This window comes from Bufo bufo, chromosome 2 (assembly GCF_905171765.1).
Source record: "Bufo bufo chromosome 2, aBufBuf1.1, whole genome shotgun sequence".
In the NCBI taxonomy this organism is placed as follows: domain Eukaryota; kingdom Metazoa; phylum Chordata; class Amphibia; order Anura; family Bufonidae; genus Bufo; species Bufo bufo.
In genome coordinates this window covers 125,259,520-125,286,240 of record NC_053390.1, presented here as the reverse complement: position 1 = coordinate 125,286,240, position 26,721 = coordinate 125,259,520, and the positions used below count along the sequence as shown (strand labels likewise).

The 26,721-nt window shown below is 43.0% G+C and overlaps 1 protein-coding gene across 2 annotated transcripts in view; it reads right to left on the bottom strand.

The window, feature by feature from the left end:
• The window catches only part of XRCC4 (X-ray repair cross complementing 4), a 431,955-nt gene that overhangs the window by 127,608 nt on the left and 277,626 nt on the right, over positions 1-26,721 (bottom strand). For both annotated transcript variants that reach the window (XM_040421507.1, XM_040421508.1), the window contains exon 7: positions 22,048-22,204. In XM_040421507.1, coding sequence (XP_040277441.1) covers positions 22,048-22,204 — 157 coding nt within the window. The remainder of the gene's footprint in view (positions 1-22,047; positions 22,205-26,721) is intronic.

Sequence of the window (26,721 nt, the reverse complement as noted above, 5' to 3'; positions counted from 1 at the left end):
AATGAAAGCTCTATTAGTGAGAAGAAAAGGAGGTAAAATTCATTTGGGTGGTAAGTTGCATGACCGAGCAATAAACGGTGAAAGTAGTGTAGTGCAGAAGTGTAAAAAATGGCCTGGTCATTAAGGGTGATTAAGCTAGGGGGGCTGAAGTGGTTAAAGGGGTTGTACAAAATTAGAAAACGTGGCTTCCAAGAGTTCCAATATCCAATATCACACACTACCAGTGTATAGGTGTGGCTCTGTTTTTGGAAGAAAGCTGCCAAATTTTCTAGTTTTATACAACTCCTTTAAAAGCATAGCTTGTATTTATAATTATGGTGGGAAAACACATTTAATTGCTAGGTAAACTATTCACACAGATACAAGGCACTCTTCCCCAGAATAAAACCCAACAAGACAATGCACTATAGTCTTGAGCTCACAAACAAGACCTGTAACGGTCGTGTACACACACACACAGGGGGGAGGGAAGTGACCACTGCGCTCCACCCTTACCCCTGGCCCTGCCTACTCGCCTCGTGAGTCCTAAAGACAGGGGACAACTGGACGGCAATCCCTAGCTTGGACTAAGTGCAGGGATGACAGACAGACAAACAACAGAACGTGAACAGACCGAGTCAATACCAGGAAAGCTACAAAGTACAAATGGAAGCAAGCAGAGAATTGTCAGGAGAAGCCGGGGTCATAAATACCAGGAGAGTCGTGTAGTACCAAAGGAGTCAGCAGAGGATCGTCAGGAGGAGGCCGGGGTCAGAATACCAGGAGAGCAGCAAAGTACACAAGGAGCAGGCAGAGGATCGTCAGGAATTCAGCAGGAGGTAAGTACGCCAGGACAGACAAAACCACAGGTGGAACCTAAATTAACAGGCAACCTGTGGCCAGCAGGCTGCCTGTATTTATAGTGGGGAGTGAGGGTCATGTGACGTGGCCAGCGTCACATGACCGTCAGACCAACCAGTCGAGCACCGAGTGATCAGCTCGGCGCTCAAGGCAGACTTAGGAGCAGGGAGTCACCCAGCTAGTAAAGCCGCCCTGGGACCGAGGTCAAACACAGATCCTCGCTCCGGAAGCTAAGCAGCAGGTCTGCGGCTAATGGGGGACCGAGTGCACCTTCGGAACCCTGGAATCATCTTCAAGAAAAAATACAAGTCCAGTTGCTCTGACTTATTATTACTGATATACTATGACCTGGATAAATGAGAATTTTCACAGACTTTTGGCTACAGAAGTTGCAGCATTAAAACTGGACTGTGTGAACAAGGCCTTGCTGTATTTTTCAGACTATAAGACCCAATTTTTTAGCTGAACAGAACATGAAAGCCTGTTTCTATGTCTAATTTTCTACATAGGATGGAAAGAGTTGTTCATATTTCCTCCATCCAACTCTGTGGAACGTTTATGAAACATGTCTTGCAGTTCCAAAAAAAGCGTTACCTATTTAAATCTTATCTACATGTTCTAGCTGGTGACGCCCCAGTAGCTCTAGTACCTAGTGTCACTATTAAAGTAGGTGATAGATGTCCAGATGATGGGGTCCACGCAACAAAAAAATCTATGGATGTCATAGAAAGGGTTCCCTCACTTGGGATACCCCCCCTATGAGCTAGAATAGAGAGCTGCTGTGTAATTTCTTGGTTACTTACGCTGCATTACATAGTCAGATAATCATCTGCGTTTCTGCTGAAGCCCACCGAAGAGGAAATGCACATTGTTGACAGATCCTATGTATTGCACTTTATTCTAATTAATGAATGATTTAAGGAGGTTTGTCTCACTTCAGCAAATAGCATGCATCATGTAGACAAAATTAATACAAGACACTTATTAACATATTGTGATTGCCCATATTGCCTCCTTTGCTGGCTTTATTCATTTTTCCATTTCATTATACACTACTCGTATCAATGGTCACGACCACCATGCAATCCAGCAGAGGTGGTCGTGCTTGCACACTATAGGACAATCACAATTGTGAAAGAAATTAAGTGGTTAATGAACATGAATGGTGCTAATAATTGTACTTAAATTATATAGTCACTTGATTCGTTAAAGGAAGTTGGACAAACACCGCAAATGGGGAACTGCTTGACAGAATGTGATATATATACAGATATATACATTAGTAACAGGGCTGTGGAGTCGGTAGATAAATGGTCCGACTCCGACTTCTCAGTTTTTGGTACTTCCGACTCCTCTGTATTTAATATGCAAATGTCTTTTATACATTCCTTGAAGGAAAGAAAGGCAACATACATGTCATTACCACAGAACTACTGGCTAGGAAGCTGCTGCCTTCTCCTTTGTGTGCTGATCTTCTGCTGAAGATAGGGCAGTGGGGGGATCCAGGAAGGGGCAGGGGAAGGGGCATTTATTTTAAAACATGATTTCCCTAGTAGAATCCCATAGTCATGTTTAAAGTTTAAACTAACAATCTGAGTTTACAAGTTTTTATAGCCTTAACTGAATGACAGCAGTTTTTCAAATGGTTTACAGATTCTGTCTTGAACTATTGACTATCCATTCCATTCACTTATACAAGTGTCTCTAGTCCTGCAAAAAACATATTTACTTAATCAGTTATCAGTGAGAGGCTAGGTTAACCATGGGCGTTGCGTTCCCTGTAACAGCGGAACACAACACAATGGAAAGTATAAGTATTGCCGCTCCTTAACTGTGCGTTGCGTGCCATATAGTGAAGCATGTGAAAAGCATGCTTCTTCATGGTCACTTAACGTGTTCGTTTTGCGGTAACGTGACGCACTGCATGCACTTCTCTTACAGTAGAGAAGTACCGTATTTTTCGCAAAAGTGGGGGAAAAATAGCAGTGCGTCTTATGGGGGCGAATGCTGCGACCGTGCGGTGAATAGGCTGAGAGGGAGGAGGGGCTGGGGGCCCCCCCATAACAGTGTCCCTGTGTAGTGAATGGGGGCAAGCATCTGTTTCTGTAATGGCAGCGGGGCCCGATGCAGTCACTGTATTCTACTACACCAGGCCCCGCTCACTGTAGTATACGGTAATCATATCTAACTTGTGGGTATTGTTAAAGCATTCCAATCATCTTAAATCTAGCGCTGTACTACTTACTACTAACTTATTGGCAGTCAGAAGGCCGGGTGGGCGCTCGTAGCGTAGCTCACTACGTCACGCGCCTGCTCCGCCCACTTTATGAATGAAGCAGGCACCGGGCCCCGCTGCCATTACAGAAACAGATGCCGGCCCCCATTCACTACACAGGGACACTGTTATGGGGGGTAATCTGTGGATGACACATAAGATAAGATGCTATATATGTGTCATCCACAGATGCCCCTACAATGATCCCCCATAACAGTGCCATCCACATATGCCCCCATAACAGTGCCATCCACATATGCCCCATAACAGTGCCATCCACAGATGCCCCCATAACAGTGCCATCCACAGATGCCCCCATAACAGTGCCATCCACAGATGCCCCCATAACAGTGCCACCCACAGATGGCCCCATAACAGTGCCACCCACAGATGGCCCCATAACAGTGCCACCCACAGATGGCCCCCATAACAGTGCCACCCACAGATACCCCCATAACAGTGCCATCCACAGATGCCCCCATAACAGTGCCATCCACAGATGCCCCCATAACAGTGCCATCCACAGATGCCCCCATAACAGTGCCATCCACAGATCCCCCATAATAGTGTCATCCACAGACCACCATTAGTTCAAAACCCACCAAAAGCACACCTTTTGGTTCAAAATATTTTTTTTCTTATTTTCCTCCTCAAAAACCTAGGTGCGTCTTATGGGCAGGTGCGTCTTATAGGGCGAAAAATACGGTAATTAATTATAACTTTTTGTGAATTGGGACATTTAAACTTGTTATTTTTTATTTTATTCCAATTTAAATCTAGTAGGAGTCGGTGTCGGTTAATTTTTTGCTGACTTCGACTCCAGGTACCCAAAATTGCCTCCGACTCCACAGCCCTGATTACTAAGTGCCTTGTATTAACTTAAATGCCATTTTGTGAAGTGACTCAACTCATCTAATAGTTAGATAAACATATGACTAATAAATAATTGCACTAGGTGTTCATATATTTGTGAGAAAGGCTTAACTGGTGCAAAGGGGGTGGGGGTTGTACAAAATTATTTTTTATCTGTCAATAGCATCATTTAGTAAAAAAACAACACAAACTCACCTTCCTTCTCCAACAGACCAGGGCCCCCCATACATCATTATGGCATGCCATAATTCCTATCAATGCAAATAGAGACCTGCTGGTGGCCATGGCCCATGAGCGCTGAAGCAGTAGAGGATTAGAAGGTGCCTATCAGCTTTCATCTTTTGTTAATCAACTTGTAGGTAAAAACAAATTCTGTATAAAGATATTAATCAAATAATGTTTTGAGGTATTAGTCATTCAGACCCACGGCCTATTTACATTAATACTCCATTATGCACTTAGAGTAGTAAACAGAAGTAGATAAAAATAAGAAAATCCATCAATTCTGTTTATGGATGGTTTCTAGGGTAGTAGGTGTTGACACTATCTTATCACTACCTGATGTGCAGTTGAAGACAATCAATGTTGTCTATAAGAATCCATTACAGGCTTCGAAAAAACATCCAGTCACATAATGTATAGTACATTATCTAGCATATTTCCAGGTGTAAGAATCTCACAAAACATTTACAAAAAAAATATGTCTGCCTCTTATTATTTCTCAGCGTAAACTAGGACATACTAGTGGCCAGGGACCACTGGTTGAAATAAGCACGGTGCTAAAACATAGAAATTGCGAAGCAGCTTGCCATTGTATAAGCCATGCTGTTCCCATCTCAGAGCTTTCCAGAAATCCACAATGAAAACATCTTTAATCAATGTAACATGTCTTTTGCTGTTTTCCATACCCATCAACAGAACATGATGTTTGCCTTTAGAATCATGAATTATGATAGCAAAGCATAGAAAGTTAACATAAGGATATCCCACAACTTCCAAAATGTCAGCTGTGGGACACATGGAAGATAGGAAGATTTCTTGTGCCCTCCATTTGTCTTCACAGCTGGCAAAGTACACTCTAGGATTCAAGTGCTTACAAATAAAAGGTAAGTTAACTAAGCAAAAGCAGTGAGCATAGTACAAACTTTATACACCCTGTGGGTGCAGAAAAGTGATTGTATCATATAAGGAGGAGTCAAGTTTCTTCCAAGCCGCCTTACTGGAAGCAATTATTTCCTGCTTTAGACAGTTAAACTTGCAGACGTATACCAAACTGCATTCCAAGATAAACCGACTACCCGAACCACCATATCCACTGAAAGCCCTGCTCTAGGGTCATGTGTGTCCTGAAGGATATATTTTAGTCTTATTCTAGTGTTTTTATTTCTTAAAGGAAATTAAATGATAGAGTATTTCTTTCTTAACAAAAGTTGCTACATAAGTAATGAGCTTAGAAGCCATAGGTTCCTCAAGTTCAACCTTTCATGTTACAAAGCCCCTTAATTATAATTGTCCCCACTCCTTGCCACTCTATACAAGGTTTGTTAGCAAGAAGTAGGGAACAGTAGACAGTACGACAACAGGTCTGACCGCAACGTTTTTGTTAGTCTGTTTCCATGGAGACACAAAGTTCTGCATTTGATCTATAGACCCTGAATGGTAAGACAGCAAAATTGTTTTATTTTCATTTTGGATATATTGAAGGAGTTTGTGTGTTTTATATCCTAAACCCTCATAAAGTATCTGCTACTTCATGAGGGGGCTAAGAGCGAAGGATGAAAAAACAGTTTTTTAGACTCAGTGCCCAACTAGTTGCAGCACAGAAGTTCCATCATTTCCGTGATTGCAATACACATACAGTCAGGTCCATAAATATTGGGACATCGACGCAATTGTAACATTTTTGGCTCTATACACCACCACAATGGATTTGAAATGAAACAAACAACAAGTGCTTTAACTGCAGTCCCTTAACAAGTGGGAGGCACATATGCAAACTGTTGTAATTCCTACACCGTTCACCTGATTTGGATGTAAATACCCTCAAATTAAAGCTGACAGTCTGCTGTTAAAGCACATCTTGTTTGTTTCATTTCAAATCCATTGTGGTGGTGTATAGAGCCAAAAATTTTAGAATTGTGTCGATGTCCCTATATTTATGGACCTGACTGTATAGGACATAGTAAGATAATTGTACAGTGAATATAGATGTGTATTTCCTTACTTTTGCTCTTGGCTCAACATACAGTATCCCAAGACAACATGACTGTATCACGAGATGTCTATTCTACATATATTTACATGTGGCCACCTAGGGATTGTGATGAGAATTGCAGTCTGTCAAGAGCTTTGTCAGCATCTCACAATTTTGTACTAAAATGGTTTAATGAATAATTGGAGTGTTTAAGGGGTTGTCTGAGATATAAAGAAGAATCTCGGTCAGCCTTACAATAGGTTAAAGTAAAAAAATCATTTTATACCCGCTCCTTTCTCCAGTTCACTGGTCAGGTCCTCCTTCCACTGCTTGCTTACAAACTGCCTTAGCGGATACGCACAGTGACGTTCATGTATACGGAGCAGCAACATTGCTGGGGACAGTCTTTGACTGCAGCAATCACTTGCTGTATACTCCTGACGGCAGGAGGACCGCACAAGCACTGCAGAGAGCACCGATGGAGAAAGAGGGGAGTATAACTAGATTTTTTTTTATTGACACATTGTATTGAATTTTAGAAAGCTACAATTCTTCAATAAGTGGTAGTATTTGTCTGAACATTAACCAAGCATGCATGTTTTGGACATGCAAAAGTCCATCTGTTAGCACTAATTTACACTTACTCTCTTCGGCCAATTGACATTTTGAGAACTCTGCATAAATCACTTGGTACAGCTGTGTGAAGCATAGCCAGACAACCGCTGTTTAGGCCAGTGAATCACAATATGCACATCATTGGAGATGGAGATCCCTGTCTGGCTTGGTGAAGTATTCCAGGCAGAACATCTCTCTTTGCATGTACAAAATTATTGCATCCATAAACATAACAGATACCTGGACTGATTTTGTTGGACCTGATTGTGAATTGTGCATGTTAATCACAAGAATCCATCCTCTGACAACTAATGCAATCTGAACTTCTTTTGATTCAGTAAGCATTTTTGACTCATTGATCATTTTCTCATGACAAACGCCTTCTCCAATGGAGTTAAATGGTTCAGCAAACAAAAAAGAAAAAGAAACAAAGAGGAAAGAGTGACAAAAATATAAAAGCAAAAAAATTATAATAATAAACAACTCTGCTGTTTTACCCCTAGGATACCAGAACCATATATGTACAGCGCTGGGAACTGGGTCAGAAATCCCAGCTCCATACAGCTACAGCACGCTGATAGGGCGGGCGCAGGAGCTGCGCCCGCCCGATCAGCTGCAGGGGTCTGGAAGTCACTGATAGCCGGACTCCTGCTGTATGCGCCGGCATCGGTAAAAACACAGATGGCGGCGCAATAACCCTCGCACTGCCGCAGTCAGTGCTGACCGCGGCACGTGCGGTATCCTGACGGGTCACGATGTCCATCTGGTCCCCATGCTGCTGTGACGGGGACCCGATGGCTTGAACGGCAGACCAATGCCTTCCTTAGGCATCGTGGCTGCCATCCATGTCAGCCTGTGAGATCCAGCCCCCAATACAGATGTATTGTAAAGGGGATCAGACCCCCAAAAGTTGAAGTCCCAGAGTGGGACAAAAGTTTAAAAAGTAAAAAAAAATGCGTCCTTTACCCAAAATAAAGTTTAAAAAAGTTGTAAAAAATAGGGAAAAAGAGAAAAGTAGACATATTAGGTATCGCCGCGTCCGTATCGACCGGCTTTATAAAAATATCACATGATCCACCCCACCAGCTAAACACCGTAAAAAAATAAAAACAGTGCCAAAACAGCCATACACAAAAAGTGTAATACCAAGCGATCAAAAAGGCCTAAATGGTACCAATCAAACAGTCCACTCATCCCGCAAAAAATGAGACCCTACCTAAGACAATCGCACAAAAAAAAAATAAAAAAAAAATATGGCTCTCAGAAAATGGCAGCACAAAAACAAGATTTTATTCTGTTCAAAAAGACTTTCACTGTGTAAAACTTAAAAATACAAATGATAGACATATTATGTATTGCCGCGTCCGTAACAACCTGCTCTATAAAAATATCACATTATATACAGGTGAATGCTGTTAAAAAAAATAAAAAATTCTAAAACTATGCCAAAACAGCCATTTTTTTTTCACCTTGCCTCACAAAAAGTGGAATACCAAGCAATCAAAAAGTACCCCAAAATGGTACCAATAAAAACTTCACCTCATCTCACAAAAAATGAGCCCCCACATAAGACAATCACTTAAAAAATAAAAACCAATGTCACCGTAAACCAATCCATCAAAATCTGTTCTGCAAAAGCCATATAGCGCTCCTTCCGTTCTGAGTCCGGCTGTGTGCCTCAACAGCAGTTTACCACCGCATATGGGATGTTGTCGTATTCAGGAGAAAGTGGGTAACAAATTAAGGCATGCTTTTCCTCCTGTTACCCCTTGTTAAAATGAAACATTTGGGGCTAAAGCAAAATTTTTTTGGAAAAAATGAAACTTTTCATTTTCACAGCCAAGTGTTTCTGTAAAACGCTTAGGGGGTCAAAGTGGTCAGTACCCCCCTTAATATATTCTTTAAGGGGTGTAGTTTCCAAAATGGGATCACTTTTTGAGGGTTTCCACTGTAGGGGTACACCAGGGCCTCTTCAAATACAAAATGGTGCCTAAAAACCATTTTAGAAAAATCTGCCTCCTTTCCTTCTGACCACTGCCATGTGCCCCTACAGCAGTTTACCAAGACATATGGGGTATTTCTGTAAACTGCAGAATCAGAGTGATATATATTGAGGTTTATTTTGCTGTTAACCTTTGCTGCACTGCAAGAACAAATTGATCTACCAAAAAACAAATCTACCAAACAAAATTACATTTTGAAATTTTACCTCCATTTTCCTTTTATTCTTGCGGAACACCTCATGGGTTAACAAAGTTTAAAACATCAGTTTTGAATAATTTGAGGGGTGTAGTTTCTAAAATGGGGTCATTTATGGGTGGTTTGCATTACGTTAGCCCCTCAAAATCACTTTATATCTGAATTGGTGCTTAAAAAAATGGTTTTGTAAAAATGATGCCAACATAAAGTATACATATTAGGAATGTTAAGTAATACATATTTTATGAGGTATCACTTTCTGTTTTACAAGCAGAGAAACTGAAATTTAGAAAAATTTTCAAAATTTTCGGTAAATTTGGGATTTTTTCATAAATAAAGATCAAATATATGGACTCAAATTTATGACTGCCATGCAGTACAATGTTTCACGAGAAAACAATCTCAGAATGTCTTGGATAAGTAAAAGAGTTCCAAATTTATTATCACATAAAGTGACACGTCAGATTTGCAAAAATTGGACTAGGATTTAAGGTGAAAAGTGACTCGGTACTGAAGGGGTTAAAGTTCCTACACTATCTCTGACTAGGAGAGCTGAGTGCCAACATATTTGTCCACCACTGCAGATATCACAGAGGTTGTCGCCGAACCTTCCGACAGTCCTGATCAACAGATATACATAGTTATAACTTATGATTTGTATTGGTTTAAGAACTGTCAGAAGGATGACATTAAATGGGTCGTCCCATCTGGAAAACCCCTTCTTTGAATGAGGCCGCTTCAGTGATAATCTGATCTGTGCAAGTCTGTATTCTCTAACCCCTCAGATCAGCTGTAGGAGGCCCATGCAGTACCCAACATTATACAGTAGCCAATCGTATTAATGTGAAACCATGTAATACATTATTCGTGTTGAGTTTGCCAGAGCAGGAGACAATATTGATCTGGCTCATGGGGTGTTGTGAGCAGGGACTGCCCTCTATGATGTTCAGTTGCCCTAATGAGGCACATGGACAGGGATTGTCCTTATGGGACAATGTTTTCAAAGTCTCCCTTGCAAAACGTGAGAACAACATGCATGCTGTATATGAAAGGGTGTAATGTTCTTCACACTGTCCCAGAAAATTGCCTATGTCAGCACAAAAAACAAAAATGTATTCGCATTAGCCAAACTGAAAAAATCTGAAGCGATTATGTTCTGTGAAAGGAATTACAGGATGAGGTCTGCATTGCTGAGATCTGGCTACAAAAATATTTATTCAAACAGCTATGTGGTTAGGAAGTAGGCTAATACAACGCTGAACCGTTGAGTGCTGTCCCGTCTAATCTTCCATCTTTTCATGTACCTTCGGCCCAAAATTACAATCATAAGGACATTATTTGTCTGCACACTTTCTGCTCATAAGTGTTTCTACAAATTGCGCTAAAACATCTGGAAGACCCTAACCAAAGTCAAGATGACAGCCAGGATTAAAATGGGTGTCGGCAAGTCTGATGACTGACAGCCTATACAAATTGAACTTTGACAGCTTTTAAAGTGTACCTCAGGTGACCCCAGAATGACATAGAGCAGTGGAAATTAACTAAATAGCCAAATGATGTGACACTGCTTAAAAGGAACGGGTGGAAGGCTTTGGATATGACATCTGAACACTGTAGAGAATTTAGAAAAGAAGAAAAAGGGATTTAACTTGAATGTAGAATGGATTCTCAGCAGGGGCGTAGCTATAGGGGGTGCAGAGGTAGCAGTCGCTACCGGGCCCAGGAGCCTGAGGGGGCCCAAAGACCCTTGTCCCACATAAAAAGACACCAGTATTATAGAAAGACACCAGTATTATAGAAAGTGCATGCTGGTCAAGTCATAGCTCTGGCTGGAGGAAAGGGGTTAGGTCAAGAATCTGGCATGGGGGGTTGGGGGGGTGGTCTACTGTTTCAATCTTTTGCCGCAGGCAGCATGAAGGCTATGTGCTTCCCTAGCCACAAAACACTGAGGGAAGGGGGGGCCCAAGCTGAACCCTTAGACCAGGGCCTATGAGCCTTTAGCTACGCCCCTGATTCTCAGTGTGCTCTCTATAACAGGAGTCAGCAGCCTTCATCACTCCAGCTGCTGTGAAACTACAACTCCCAGCATACACACTTGCTCAGTTGTTCTTGTAACTCCCAAAGAAATAAAAGGAGGATTCTGGAAGTTGTAGTTTCAGAACAGCTGGAGTGCTGGAGGTTGCTGATCCCTGATCTGTAAAATCTGGCTGAGAAAGCAGAGAATTTGGTATGCCACCACCAGGACAATGGGAGAATAAAATGTCCAAACCAACACTCTCCTATTGACTGGGTCTTGTTTTATGTACAAATGCTCTCCTGTTAAAAAAGTGGAACTTTGCATGTCTTCATAATGGGATCTCAGAAGACTTCTGCCATTGTTGTTACCATGTGGGTATTCAGAAATAAGAAGGCAAAAAAACTAGCAAAGTGCAAATATCAGAATCAGTTTATGCGGTCACATTGAATACCAGTTGTTCATGCACTGGGTACCACCGCTGGAAACATGTTGGTTGGCTGATTGTATATCTGAACAAAGTCAACTCACATAGTGATGTTTATATAAAGAAGAATACCCTCAAAGATAAAAAGGCAAGGACTGACAGAAACAAAAGGGGAAAAGAATAAGGGTGACAGTGAATGCAGACGTAGTCAATATTTGCCACAAACAACTCTTAAGGGTCATGGGCCAATGTGTCCAGCTGCTAAAAGCTGTTCCTAGTTTGCTATTTTACCAAACAGAAGAACAAAAATTAAAGGGGTTGTGCAGGTCTCAGGACAGGTCAGTAAAGTGGTTATATTGGAAATAATATTGATGACCTATCCTCAAGAAAGGTCATCAATATCAGATTGGCGGGGGTTCGACACAAAGGGACCCCTGCCGATCAGCTGTTAGGAGAGGCTAGGGGCTCGATAAGTGCCACAGCCTCTCCCAAGGCCATGTGATGTCACCATACACGTCACATGGCCTAGATGCAGCTCAGAGAGTGCGACGGCTCCTTGGAACAGCTGATCGTAGGGGGTGCCAGGACACGGACCACTACCAATGTGATAATTATGACTTATCCTGAGGACAATCATTTTGTGGAATCATACATTAGTATGGTAACACAGCATGTGGCTAACCTGAGAACAGGGGCAATGATAAGAGATGTGAACAATCTGTCTAGCTCTGGGAGGGATGCATTGAAACATCTAATGGAAAACAAGAAGATTACTGTCAAGCAGGCAGATAAAAGGGGTGCAATTGTGGTGATGGGCATGTCGAGGTACGAAACAGAAGTGCGGAGACAACTGGGGGACGAGGAGGTATATACAAAATTTAATAGAGACCCCAAGATGGGGCATTGGAGACAGGCATTATAGACACAGACCTTGCTGAAATTTTGAAATTCGGTAAGCGAATTACACCAGTACTGTATATGCTCCCAAAAATACATAAAAACTTACAGAACCCCCTGGTAGGCCCACTGTGTCAGGCTGAGGGTCAGTGTTTAGCCCAATTGCAGTATTCTCAAATAAGGTACTTCGACGCCTCGCCACAGCTGCACCCTCCTATATAAGGGATACCTGAGACTTCTTGGAAAAATGTGAAAAAGCTGTGATTCCAGAGGGCTTCTTTTTGGTGATCTCATTGTATACATCTATCAAACGTGAGATGGGGTTGGATGCCATGGATGTGGTGCTGGCTGGCTCAGGATCTGCCCCCCATGTGCATGGCTGGACTTCGGAGTGTTGGAGGTTGTCCTCAGGTGGAACAATTTCCTCTTTGGGGATGACCTCTATTGGCAGAGGCAGGGTACGGCGATGGGATCGAACGAGGCCCCGACTTATGCCAATATATTTAAGCCACAGTTTGAGGACCAATACATGTATCATTCCAGCTTTGGAGAGCACATCCTGAGTTGGTGGCGCTACATAGATGACAATCTTTGTCATATGGAGGGGTAATGAAGAAGCCCTGTTGGTATTTCATGAATATCTCAACAAATGTGTGGAAGGTCTGACTTTCACTATAACTAAGTCCCAACAAGCGATTCAGTTTTTGGATATATGGGTTTATGTTGAGGATGGCACTATAAAAATTGACATTTTTGTTAAGCCAACTAATAGGAATAATATGTAATACTATAGTAGCAACCACCCCATACACATGATTGACTCTTTTCCCTGGAGTTAATTATTAAGGGTAAGGCATATTGTATTGGATGAAAACAGATTGCAGGGCATGGTTGATGAAATGTGTGAAAAGTTTGTACAACGGGGTTACCCGAAGAACTTATGTCCTGGAAAGTACTGAGACTATTATGCTGAGAAGTAAAAAGAGGGACAAAAGAGTCTCATATCCCTTTGACACTCAACACTTATTGGATGGCATACATTTGAGAGGAAGTGGATATGATGTAAAAGGACATGCACAGTTATATGTGAGAGACGCTGAGGAAGCGTTGATGCAGTCATCTCCCAGTCCTCTGATCCAATTATGTATGACATGACGTCAGGCAAAAGCTATAAGGTGATTGGCTATGTTTTAATCCATATAATGCACTTTATTGCGATTGGCACATATGCAAGTGTAATTTAGCAGAAAATGATGAATGGTGAAATGTTTGTCACAACCACTTTTGTAATGTATATTTAAACCGGTGATTACACTGAAGTATTGTGGCTTGAAAAAGCCAGGTTTGGAATAAAAGAGGCAAGATGAAGATGCTGGCTATATGCTTTCTATTCTCTATCCTGAGGATAGGTCATCATTATCATGTCCGGCATAACACCTTTAATACCAGATCGGAGAGGCATCTGACATCTGCCACCCCCACTGATCAACTACTTGGTCCCATTCGGTAAGTTGTGATTGGAGTTGGAATCTTACCAATCTGATATTGATGACCTATCCTGAAGATAGGTCACCAATACTGCTTCACAACATAACCCCTTTAACAGATTCTAGGTATTAAAGGGGTTGTCTCACCTAGGACATTAGTGGCACACTGCTAGGGTATGCCACCAATGTCAGATAAGTGCAGGTCCCACCTCTGGGACCTGCACCTATCTCTACAACATAGCTCCCAAACAGAACGAGAGAGTGTGCCATGCATGGCTCGGCTACTTCTGGCAGTTCTTTAGAAGCGAATGGAGAGGTGGGCACTCTTGCATGGTGCGCTCTCCTATCATTTCTATGGGACTTCTGAAAATATCCGTTTGGCTATTTTTGACGCTCCCATAGAAATGAATAGAGGGCAGCACATATGAACGTTATGCCACCAGTGTTCCAGGTGAGACAATCCCTTTAAATCTGTTCTTATGAGGATTGTGAATGATGAATTCCCAGTGAATGATGATTAGCAACAAAGTTGAACTAGGACGTAGTGTCCCTGACTCTGGAATTCTACATCAGTAGCCTGAAAAGGGAGAAGAGCAGACAGTTTGTTCACCGCACTGACTGTCCAGAAACCTGCTACATCTGACCTGGTCTCTCATTCAAGCTATAATTTAAGGTGGAATACAAAGATTAAATGCAACTTTACGCATGTCAAATTATGAACTGTATCTAACCGTATCTAAAGTTATTCCTTAAAGTTTTATTTAAGAGAATGACATCTGTTAACCAGCCCAAAATTCATAATAACCCATGTCCTATACACAATTTCTTATCATTATGATTTAAGGGTATGTCCATCTATAAGCTGAAAAAGATATCTAAAGCTTATGCAAACTTGCAATTTATTTTTTTAATCAATGCTACTACGCTGCTTCTTAGCTCAGCTTCGGTACAGCAGAGCTGTGTCTGTGACTACATCTTAGATAAAGTGCCTACAGGGAGTCTAAGACATGCTTCCTGTCTTATCACTGGCTCAGGCTGCTCCTCCTCCCTGCAGGGTATAAACATGTCTTCCACGGAAATTAGTGCGGATGACATTGATGAAAGCAAGGATGGACTGATTTTTATAATGCAGGTTAAAACCTGAGCTGTGCGCTGGGCATAGGGACATCAAATATGTATGTCAAGGTTATGAATTGTGTGTGTATTTTTTGCCTTTTTAAATGTAACAATGTGCTATTTACAGTGTGTTACTATAAAAAAAATACAGGTTACTAAACCAATAATGAGAAGAAGTGGTGACTATCAGACATACAAGGGGGAGTCTGGAGAGTCACTTTAGGAAGCAATAAAAAAGAATTTTCAGAACAAATCCAAATATGTTTAGCAGCAATGTGGATCTGAGCATTATACCAAAAACAAAAACAAGTAAAACTGTACTCTCAGGGGGCATACTGTTTCACATAGTGACTTATTTTTCAGGAAAAAGCTCTATGAGAAAAAAAGTATGCAAATTAACTCATATCAGCCAAACCAAGAGACTCTGTATTCTGGACTGTTTTGAGGTTCGTGCCCCTTATCAGTTGTAAGACGGTACAATGAATCATCGTGAATGATAGGTATGTGTCACCAAGGTTCCTGGCATCGGTGGAGAAAGAGCAAGTTTTCATGTGTCAGCAGCAGTTCCTGTTTGACACCTTGCTATCTAGTATGGCTGTAAATAGCTGATCCAGAACAGCTCTTACTGGGAGTAATCAAAGTGCTGGGTGGGTGACTACTCCCCACAGTCCAGGCCGGGTTTTGACAGGCCTATAAAAAACAGCCAGCAGTATCAGGTGGGTGGATTACTCCTCTCTGACACTGGAGCTGTGTGAAACTCTGCTGAGATCTGAGGCCTGTGTGTGGGCTGAAAGCTGAAGACAGTGTGTTGGGCGAGCAGGCCGCCTAAAGCCTGCAGGTGGACTTTCTGAGGCTGAGCATTCGGGTATGGATTAAACACCCAGGATCAAAGGTGTATGTTTTTCTGTATGAACTGTTTTGGGTGTGAACACCAATACTGAAAATGGACTGTCATACTGTGAGCCTGCAACTAGTGTGAATAAACACACTGCAGTTTTGGAGTTACAAACGTGTCTTTGCCTCTATACTGCACCCGCTTGTCCTGTCTACCAGACTGAATGACCACAATAGGTGGAGGATGCGGACAAGAGCAGTGAGGCTGGTGTGAATGCCGATATTTTTGGTTTCTGCATTTTTTCAGACACGGTTGTATGTCGCACATTAAACCAGCTGTATTACAACCCGTGCCCCACGACAACATGGAGGCTGTTGTGAAGGCCCTCATGGAGGCTAATCTGCAGCAGTGAAAGACAAACCTGCACCGACGCGAGGCTAATAAGCAGCAGCAAGAGACCAACCAGTTGCTGCTAAAACATGTGATGGCTTTGCAGACGGAGGGCAGTACGTGCAACGATTCCTAAGAGGACAAACGCAGGCGACACTGAAATCTACCTGGCGATGTACGAGAAAGTGGCCACAAGGGAGAAGCTAACCCGAGACCAGTGGGCCGAGGTTGTCGCTCCGTTCCTGGCCTCCAATTCCCAGCGGGTGTATTCCGACTTGCCGGACGATCAAGTGGCCGACTACTAAAAAGTAAAGGGTGAGATTTTGGCCAGACTGGGGTGAATGTGTTGGTCCGGGCCCAGTGGGTACATCAGTGGGGGTTTAAGCTGGCTGAGCACGCGAGACCCCAATATTATGACATACTCCACCTCTTTCAAAAGTGGCTACAGCCTGATGTGCTAAGTCCCACGGCTATGCTGGATAGACTATTGGCCGATATCTTCTGGAGGGCTCTGCCACCCCCTCTCCAGCACTGGATCGGGCAGGTGTCTCCTGGCAATGCCCTGGAGATGGTGGACCTGGTGGAGCTCTACGAGGCTACAAAGACTCTCTCACGAAGTGGCAGTTGCCATAAACTTAAACTATGAACTTATAATGGGGAGAGACTTCTCGACACTGTGGCCTGCCTCGAGAGTGACTGATACATGTGAGACAAGGGTAACCCCAGCAGAGTAGCCTTGCTCCGGGGAAAGGCCAGAACCCTGGGAACCCGAGGCCGAAAAGCCAGCGGTAGGAGTGACCACTACTTCGGTGGAAGAGGGGGAGACAACCCCACTGAGTGTAAAGGTGGGAGACGTGGAGGACTTGCCACCGGAGCCTGAACTAGAAGACCTCAATGTCTCTAGGGATAATTTTGGTACTGCACAACACCGGGACCCAACCCTGTCCCGAGCCTGGGAAAAATATTAATAGTAGATGGTGAACAGCAACAAGCTGGGGCAGAGTCGGTGTTCCCCTGTTTTGTGGTTCATCAGGATATGTTGTATCGGGTAAACCAGCTGCGGGGTGAACCCATTGAACAGTTGGTGATGCCCCAGGCTTATCGCAAACTCGTGTTAGAGTTAGCCCACCAACATGTTCTTGGGGGTTGTAAGGAATATTTACTATCAGCCATGTCCTCCCAACCACCATTTGCTGAAAGATGGCAGAAGAAAATCAAGCTCCACAGGGAGACCCTGCTTCAAAGCCGAAGACAGTTAGTAGAAAACTCCTAGCAGGCCACCTTTTGTTATATTTCACACCTCCAGTCAGACAGCACGGATCCTGCTGGAAACCCCCCAAGCAGGAATTATGAATCGCCCAGCCATCACAGGCACAAACCGGATACATATTTGTGTCCCGGTGGCCACGATGAACGTGCCCATGTTCTTGTTTTAATGGTGGGATGCCAGGTGAGGGAGATATACATATCTCCCCACAGAAACCAACTAATGTTACCATGTTTGGAATCTAGTTTTGGCCGGAACCCAGGCGGATCCTTTGGTCCCAGAACCATCTCCCAGTGACCTTCTGGACTAGAGCTATGAACCCTAAAGGGTTTTGTGGATCATTTGCAGCCAGTCCAGCAGAGGGGAGGGGCCGGCTACAGGCTAAAACGCTTGTGCCAGCAAGTGGGCGTGTCTTTTTTTAAAGAAGGGTAACATTGTGTAATGTGTTTAAGGGGACCCAGAAACTAGCTGATATCACTGCCCTTCATGTGACTACAGCAAAGAACACCTCACAACCCAAAGGAACTTTCATCTTACCCGGTAACTGACTTTTACTCTGCTTAACCCTGTTGTACCCATATAACTTGAGCTGAGCGCTGCGATTGGCCAGCGCTACAGCATAGGAGAAGAAGACCGTGGCAGGATCAAGTGGGTGGAGCCTAACTACAAACATACCGGAGGCTATAACCGGAGAACGGAGCGGCGCCCGGGGATAACAGTAAGTGCAGCGGGATCCCTGGGCGCCGCTCTACACTTCTGTATAGTCAGTTTAGAGGCTTTCTTCTGGTGAAAGGTCCTCTTTAACAAAACAATAAAAACCATGTTAAAAAGGGTGGTGTCTAAAGATGGTAAGGACTGGGACCTTCTTCTGCCCTATCTCATGTTCGCTATGCGGGAGGTGCCCCAGGCTTCTACTGGGTTCTCACTCTTCGAATTGCTATATGGCAGACATCCTCGCGGTTTGTTAAACGTAGCCAAAGAGGCGTGGGAACAGCAACCCACTCTGCATAAAAGTGCCCTTGAGTATATTACCAAGATGCAACAGTGGATAGAGACCGTTTTGCCTCTTGTCAGGGAGCATATGGAGGCCGCTCAGCGAGCCCAGAGTCGGATCTATAATCGGCAGGCTCGGGTCTGTATCTTTAAACCGGGTAATCAGGTTTTGGTTCTGGTGCCGACCGTGGACAGAAAGTTCCTGGCCAGGTGGCAGGGGCCCTATGAGGTACTTGAGAAAATTGGAGCGGCAAACTACAAGGTACAGGGAGGCGAAAGCCGGAGCAGGTTTACCATGTGAATTTACTCAAACCGTGGAAAGCTAGGGAAACCTGTACCGAAGACAGCCCGCAGCCATGTTTTCTATGGGAAGCGGTTTCGGCCCCTCTGTCTGAAGCAAGGGAAGTGGCTGCCACAGTAAGAATTGCTGACAGACTCTCCTATAAACAGGTTCAGGAGGCCAGGGAGTTTATTAGCCAGAACACGGATGTGTTCTCAGACCGCCCTGGACACACTTCCACAATTCGGCATGACATTGTCACTGAGCCTCAGCCGAAAGTCCGGTTAAAACCATACTGGGTACCCGAGGCTCAGCTACAAGCCATCTCGGAGGAAGTGCAACTAATGCTGCAACTAGACATCATAGAGGAGTCTAAAAGTCAGTGGGCCAGCCCTATAGTATTGATACCCAAACCGGACGGAACATTACGGTTTTGTAGCGACTTTAGAAAATTGAACGAGATTTCTAAGTTCGATGCATATCCCATGCCCGAGTCGACGAGTTAATTGAAAGGTTAGGACAAGCCCAATATTTTTCAGTTTAGGACCTCATGAAAGGGTATTGGCAGATGCCCTTAAACAGAGGCTGCTAAAGAGAAAACTGCCTTCATAATACCAGAGGGGCTATATCAGTACAATGTGTTACCCTTTGGTAGCCCCCGCCACCTTTCAAAGGCTAATGGATATTGTACTTCGTCCACATCGTCGGTACGCTTCGGCACACCTGGACGATATCGCCATCCACAGAACTGACTGGGAAAGTCAACTACCCAAAGTACAGGATGTAGTGGACTCCCTTAGGAAGGCTGGGCTAACCGCTAACCCAAAAAAATCCGCAATAGGGTTAGAGAATACTAAATACCTGGGGTATGTCATTGGGCGCGGAGTTATCAAATCTCAAGTGAACAAAATAGAAGCGATTCGGAATTGGCCTCGACCTGTCACCACTAGGCAAGTAAAGTCGCTCCTGGGAATGGTGGGCTATTATATGACGTTTGTTCCACACTTTGCTACAGTGGCAGCGCCATTGACAGGGCTCTTGAAGGGACGCAGGTCGGTGATGGTTCGCTGGGATGATTGGGCGGAAAAAGCGTTCTCCACTATAAATTCAGCCCTGTGTGGGTCCCCGGTTTTGGTTACACCTGACTTCAAGTGGGAATTCATAGTACAGATGGAAGCCTCCGAAGTAGGCCTCGGTGCTGTACTGTCTCAGAAAGTGAACGGGGAGGAGCATCCCATTGTCTTCCTAAGCTGCAAGCTTACCCCAGCCGAAACCAGGTACAGTATAGTGGAGAGAGAGTGCCTGGCTATCAAGTGGGCACTCGAGTCTCTCCGCTACTATTTGTTGGGGAGAAAGTTCCGCCTGGTGACTGACCACTCCCCTCTCAAGTGGATGAGCAAGGCCAAAGAGAGAAATGCCTGAGTCACCAGGTGGCTCCTGTCCTTACAGAACTTTAAGTTCTCCGTAGAACACAGGGCAGGCCGCTTGCAGGGTAACACGGATGCCCTGTCCCGAGTGCACTGTTTGGCATGTGTTCACCCCCTCAGGGTTGAACAAAGGGGGGAGGTATGTAAGAAGGTACAAGGAATCATCGTGGATGATAGGTATGTGTCACCGAGGTTCCTGGCCTCGGTGGAGTAAGAGCCAGTTTTCATGTGTCAGCAGCAGTTACTGTGTGACACCTTGCTATCTAGTATGGCTGTAAATAGCTGATCCGGGACGGCTCTTACTGGGAGTAGTCAAAGTGCTGGGTGGGTGACTACTCCCCATGGTCCAGGCCGGATTTTGACAGGCCTATAAAAAACAGCCAGCAGTGTCAGGTGGGTGGATAACTCCTTTCTGACACTGGAGCTGTGTGAAACTCTGCTGAGACCTGAGGCCTGTGTGTGGGCTGAAAGCTGAAGACAATGTGTCGGGCGAGCAGGCCGCCTAAAGCCTGCAGGTGGACTTTCTGAGGCTGAGCATTCAGCCGGGTGTGGATTAAATACCCAGGGTGTGAACTAACACCAATACTGAAAATGGACTGTCATACTGTGAACCTGCAACTAGTGTGAATAAACACTGCATTTTTTTAATTACAAACATGTCTTTGCCTCTATACTGCACCCACTTGTCCTGTCTACCAGAGCGAATCCCCACACAGAACAGAGTAGAATACGGATTAGCTTTATGAGATTCCTAGGCGTCTCATACCTCCCAACTTTTTGGACATTCAAGGAGGGACACTTATTGTTTATTGTGTGAAAGATCAATTTTTCCTGCATATCTATACACTTCAATAGTTTTCTCTTAGTTGCAAAAAGTATCTGAATATAGAAAAGTCAAATTGCATCAAATAATGAAATTATATACAAGGAAGGCTATAATATGCACATGGGAAACAGCAAAACACTTTCTGGATCAATATTGTAAATGAAATAATAAAAATCTATAACTCAGATCAAATAGAGGGACAGGGGGACATGGGTCAAAAAGAGGGACTGCCCCTCCAAAAGAAGGACATTTGGGAGTTCTGGAGTCTGTTTAATGCGGATTTTAGCGTGGATTCCGTGCCTAAAACACTTGCAATTCATCTCTATTGAATTAAAGGGAGAAAACGCTTGTCAATGCATCAGTCATAAACTAAGATATGTAATTCAATACCAATACGATGGAAGCCTTTATTGTACCATTGCCAGCGTGCCAACCAATACCATCCAATCTGCACCCCTTAGGGAGGCTAGATCGTAATGATGACCATTCTAATCTTTTGCTGGCTTTACTTCTTCCAAATTATCCTTCAAAGTCTGCATGTCCTAGAAAAGTCAGCAAGATGCAGAGATAGGAGCAGCTGGATGTTCCTGATGATATTCTCATTGGTATTAGATGATGTAGAAAAGGAGGAAAAGTAGATGGCAGAAGAAGGGCTCCCACCTGTAGGGCAGGAGAGCACTGGGGTTGGAGAAGTGGGTATGCCAGAGCTGATTAATATTCAGTGTTTACTGTCAAATAACCTGTAGGAGATTGCAGAAAGAACAGAAATAATATGCATATTGTCCCCCCAACCTAACCAGCTAAACCCCATACCAGCAACATCCCCTGTTTAAAGTTGCCGACTATACTTGTGGCCGTACCCTAAGGCAGTGTGGCCTGGGTATACCGGAGTTATTATTTAGAGATACGTGACAAATTAATTAGGAACAAATCAAATTTCTTGCCGAACTTCGGCGAAGTTGCCGAATTGAATTTTTTATAACTTCACTTATCATTAATAGCAGCCACTGATTTTACAGGGATTCTCACAGCTACACAACCATACCTTTGCTTTATAGAGTTTTTCTAAGATAAACCTTTAAAGTACTGTACCTTGGGTCCTCTTGATCTTCAATTTGTGAAATCTTATCCTTCATTTGCGTGTAATATTCTTTTTGTCCCCGTTGCCTTCGCTTTCTGCTTGGAGCAATATCTGGAGAATCATCAGGGCTGCTTAAAAGAGATCGCCGTCTGGATATTGATAGTGGAGCTGAAAAATTAAATTAAAAGAACATTATTTTAGTAATCTGTAATTCTACATTTGATACATAAAAACTATCATTTATTACATCTTTTGTGACCTCTAAACGGCTTACTGCATTGGATTTTTATATAAAAGATATATAATTGAACCAACCAATATATTTTATGACTGCCTGGAATACATGAAGAAATCTTATTTTCAAGTTCAACAGACAAATTGTTAGATACAATAAATCAAACATACAACAACAAAATGTCTCACATCTACCAATTTCCAGAACAGAAAATCTGTAAAACATTGAACACTGCATGCTGTGATTAGTATAATGGTATATTAACAAAAATTAAGGAGCACACCAGGCTGGTAAAGGCACAGAAACAGCGAAAAACTGTACCAATAAAATCTAAATATGAGACAATGAACTGCTCACTTCCAAAATTGTGCAAGATTAGGCTCAAACAGAGAATATGCACAGACATCGCAGGCCACCAGTATGGATCTCCAGTAAAAGTTCTGCATTTTATTTATGGAGGAATCATGTAATAAGAAAAGTAATGCTGTCATCCAGTTTATCCAACTTTTATGCTGCAAAAAGTTGAAATATGGAGCTCATTCTGAGCATCATATTTATTGTAGTGTTGTCACAATACCAAAATTTTTATTCAATTTCGATACCATAAAAAAGTATTGCGATATTCGATACCATATGGAAAAAAAAGCTGCATGCATTCCGCATTTTATGGAACTTCCCACCCATGATAGAACAGTCCTATCCTATTTTTTGGGGGTGACTAAAAAATGGCGAATCGCGCAGTTTTTATTTTAATATTTTTTTCTGTTATGGCGTTCACCGCATAGGAGATCAGGTGCCGCACCTAAGGGGTTAACTGCCGCTGATCGCAGCTCCCTGTCATAGAGGTCGGGTACCGGCTATGTGATTCTGCAGCCGGCACCCGCCTCCTGTATTTGAATAAATGGGTGAGTTGTCGTCATTTGTGGCGCAGTGGCCACGGCCGCTCCCCTCCTCCGCCCCTCTTTCCTCATTGGTGGTAGGGGCAGCAGCAGTACAAGGGGGAGGAAGAGACTACTTCCTTCTCCCCTGTGTTGCTGAGTGAACATGGAGCGCGCTGAGACCTGATGAAAAATCTATTACTATTTCGATTTCAAAACACATTTAGCCAGACTTATCATAGCCCAGCAGCGTATGCCTCGTCATAAATTAGGTGCTGCATTCAGCAGTCTGTGCGCCTGAACTGAAATCTACGCCAGCCCCTACTGGCATTGAAGATAATCAATGTGGCATGGGCCACCAACCCTGCCTCCTCCCTCGCCACACACCCTTTTCGGAAAAGTTTGTGACTTTTTCATGCCACAAAAGTGGCGTAATCAAAATATAATGCTCTGGTCTATTGTCATTTGCAATAAAACCTGAATTTAGTTTGAAAGTTTCCCTCCCTTGGAACCTTCTACATCTTGCAGCAGAGAATGCTACAGTATATCCTGTTCTTTCCTCCAGTTCTGGATCTGCCATATAAAGATGAACCCATAATTCTACCGAGAGCAGAGATAAAGTTATCTTCTCCTCAAGCAGCCGCGTGAGTATTCCTTTGATATTTAAATGTATGTGTAAAAAAAAAAATAATACTGAAGAGGAGAAAACTGGGTGGGAAAGTGCAAAACTTGTGAAAATCTTACTCCAGTAAAGCAATGGTGCAGAAAGTGGAGCAACATCTCAGGACAAAACTGTCCGACTAAAAGATGCAACAAAGTTATCAAGCACTGTATAACATTTTATAACTTTGAAGCAATGAAGGTTAACACACACTCCTGAAAAATAGAATTGAAAAAGGGACTGTCTAATTTTAACAGGATGCTGGTCACCTCTTACCACTATGGAACAAATATTATTGCTGAAAGAAAGACGCATCTGGCCAGACAGCCATAGCAAGCTGGCTATTCACAGAATGGCTCCCCATTTTGACCCATAGTTAAGGGTTGCTGGGAGAGACACCTCTCTATGACATCCACTTGGCATACAATGTGTTTACTCACAGAAAAAGTTCATATATTATTAACAAGAAGAATATGTTGTTGTCTATAACAACATTACTGTCTCCAATATTCCCTGGAATGGCTTTCCCGAGCTGCCTCGGGGGGATGACAGTGGATGTCACACCACAAATTCCATTCTAGTACAGCTAGATAAGTAAAATTACATCTTATTTCCTGCCTTGTGGTATCCTATGTGGGTTAAACAAACAATAATGCCACATTTTCTCCCTTTTACTGCTATATTCAGATTTTTGTATAAAGAAATTTGAGTGGAGATAGTTTTACTCAAAAGTATTCTCAATGTTCAAAGCTACACATCACACGTTGCCATCCTGGTTTTCCTCAGAAGATGGTTTTAGAAAACTGGAACTTTATACACAGAAGTTTAAAATTGGATGGATTTGTGTAAATACAGAACATGCGGGAGTAGTAGACGTACTGAAGACAGCTCCCATGAACTGAATGAAACGTCTAATCAGAGGTAATCTTTCAAGTTCACAAACACACCAGTCTCCCCCACTCATTAACTGTCAACTTGTCTCGGTTAATCTTCCTTTCTTAAAGATAACTACATTCTTGGAGGAGAAGTCTTGCTTTCTTAGGTGTTCTGATAAGATGAATGAAGAACCGGGAATCACAAGGAGAACTGTTAGGATCTGTTGACATCCATATCACCTCAGTAAAGTGAAATTGTTGCTTTTAAAGGGAATGTATATCTCATAAAAAGGTTTAACTTGTATGTAAATGAGTTTACCACAGTATGTAGAATACATCTTGATAACTGGACATAAGATGTAATTCCAAGCACTTATAATGGAATCTCCACCACCTCCTCAATCACTCTGTCTTCCTTCTTATCTGCCCTGATGTTTCCTTTTGTACATTCTATATCTTTCCATTTTCTCCAAATCCTCTTTAGGAAAAGTGTTGAAACCACTTGCAGCCGGAAAGAAAAAGTGTACATGATGTAGATACTAGAGTTAAAAGCAATAACCAGTCTAGTTTTATACAGCATATTGATTGACTAAACACTGTGGTCCATATTTACTAATGTGAGTGCACCTCGATCTCAATCATGTTAAGGTCCATTCACACTGACCGATTATCAGATTATCAAATTATCGGGAATAAACCTTTGTATTAACGCTTGTTCCCTATAATCTGCCTGTGAGAAAGGTGCCAGCAATCATCCGATCAAGGAGCTCATTCATCTGGTGATCCTGTAGTTCTACCGGCACCTAAAATCCTTGTCCCTGTGCAACAGATCGTTCTGTCAAAACAGTGATCTACTGTGCAGTAATCTCTATGGGGACAAGTGATCAAAATAGTCATCGCTTATCCAAATCGGAGGTGACTGCTGCATGTAAATGAAGCTCTTATCTCCATTGATTATCTCACAGATATAGGGAGTGTCTGCTCGTGTAAAATTGGCCCTTGCTATGTCTCATCAACTGATAGAGATACAGTATGGTGCACTGTACTTCCAGATGTAAAAGACTTTACATTTTACTCACAGGTTAGAAACATTTACTCAAGAATGTAGCATTTTTTGTCAATCTTGCGATGGCGCTCCTCATTCACTCCTCCAGTGCAAATCTAATTACTTTTGCACATCGTGCAATGTTCCTTACTTCTCTGGTGTCACCCTTGTCTTTACAATGATGCCTTATTGAATTCTCCCAAGATATACACTTTGATGCCAACATTGCCCTACTAAACATTAGGTTTCTATAGAAAATTTGTTTTCCTCTAATTCCTCCATTTGATTCTTTGGTTAGACCTCCCACTCTCCTGCTATGAAATCCGACCCAACTACAGGTACAAAACCTTTTGGTGCAGAAGTCTATTCTCAATGGAACAGATTTCTCATGCTCCATCTCCAGTGTTTTTTATTCTAGGTATCTCATTGTTTCCAGAGGTCACTTCTCCAGGTTCTTTAACGTTATTGCGTGCTGTAGAGAAGAGTCAAGCACTACACCTCAGATCATGTGACTGCTGCTTCTTCTATGGTGAGCTACTGTACTTAGCATTTCAAACCCGGCACATGTGAGTCTTGGAAGGCCATGCTACTTTTTATTTTCCCTCCCTATCTCAGTAGTCCTATCATGCCGTTTGAGAAGGTACTGTACATTCTGGCTCTAGTCCTGTCCACTACTCAATGTCAGATTTCTACATTCATTTAGGCTTAAAAACATCATCATCCTACCTTGACAATTGAGAGATTAACCTTGGGTATACTTTTTCTAAGAACAAATAAGGAGAAATACTTAGGCTGGGTTCACACCTGAGCGTTTTACAACGCGTTCCTACGCGCTGTAAAACGCTCAACAGGCAAAAACCAATGATTCCCTATGGGCATGGTTCTCACCTGAGCGTTTTACAGCGCGTACAAACGCGCTGTAAAACGCCCTACGCCCCAAGAAGTACAGGAGCTTCTTTGGGGCGTATTGTCGCGCATAACACCTCTGTTT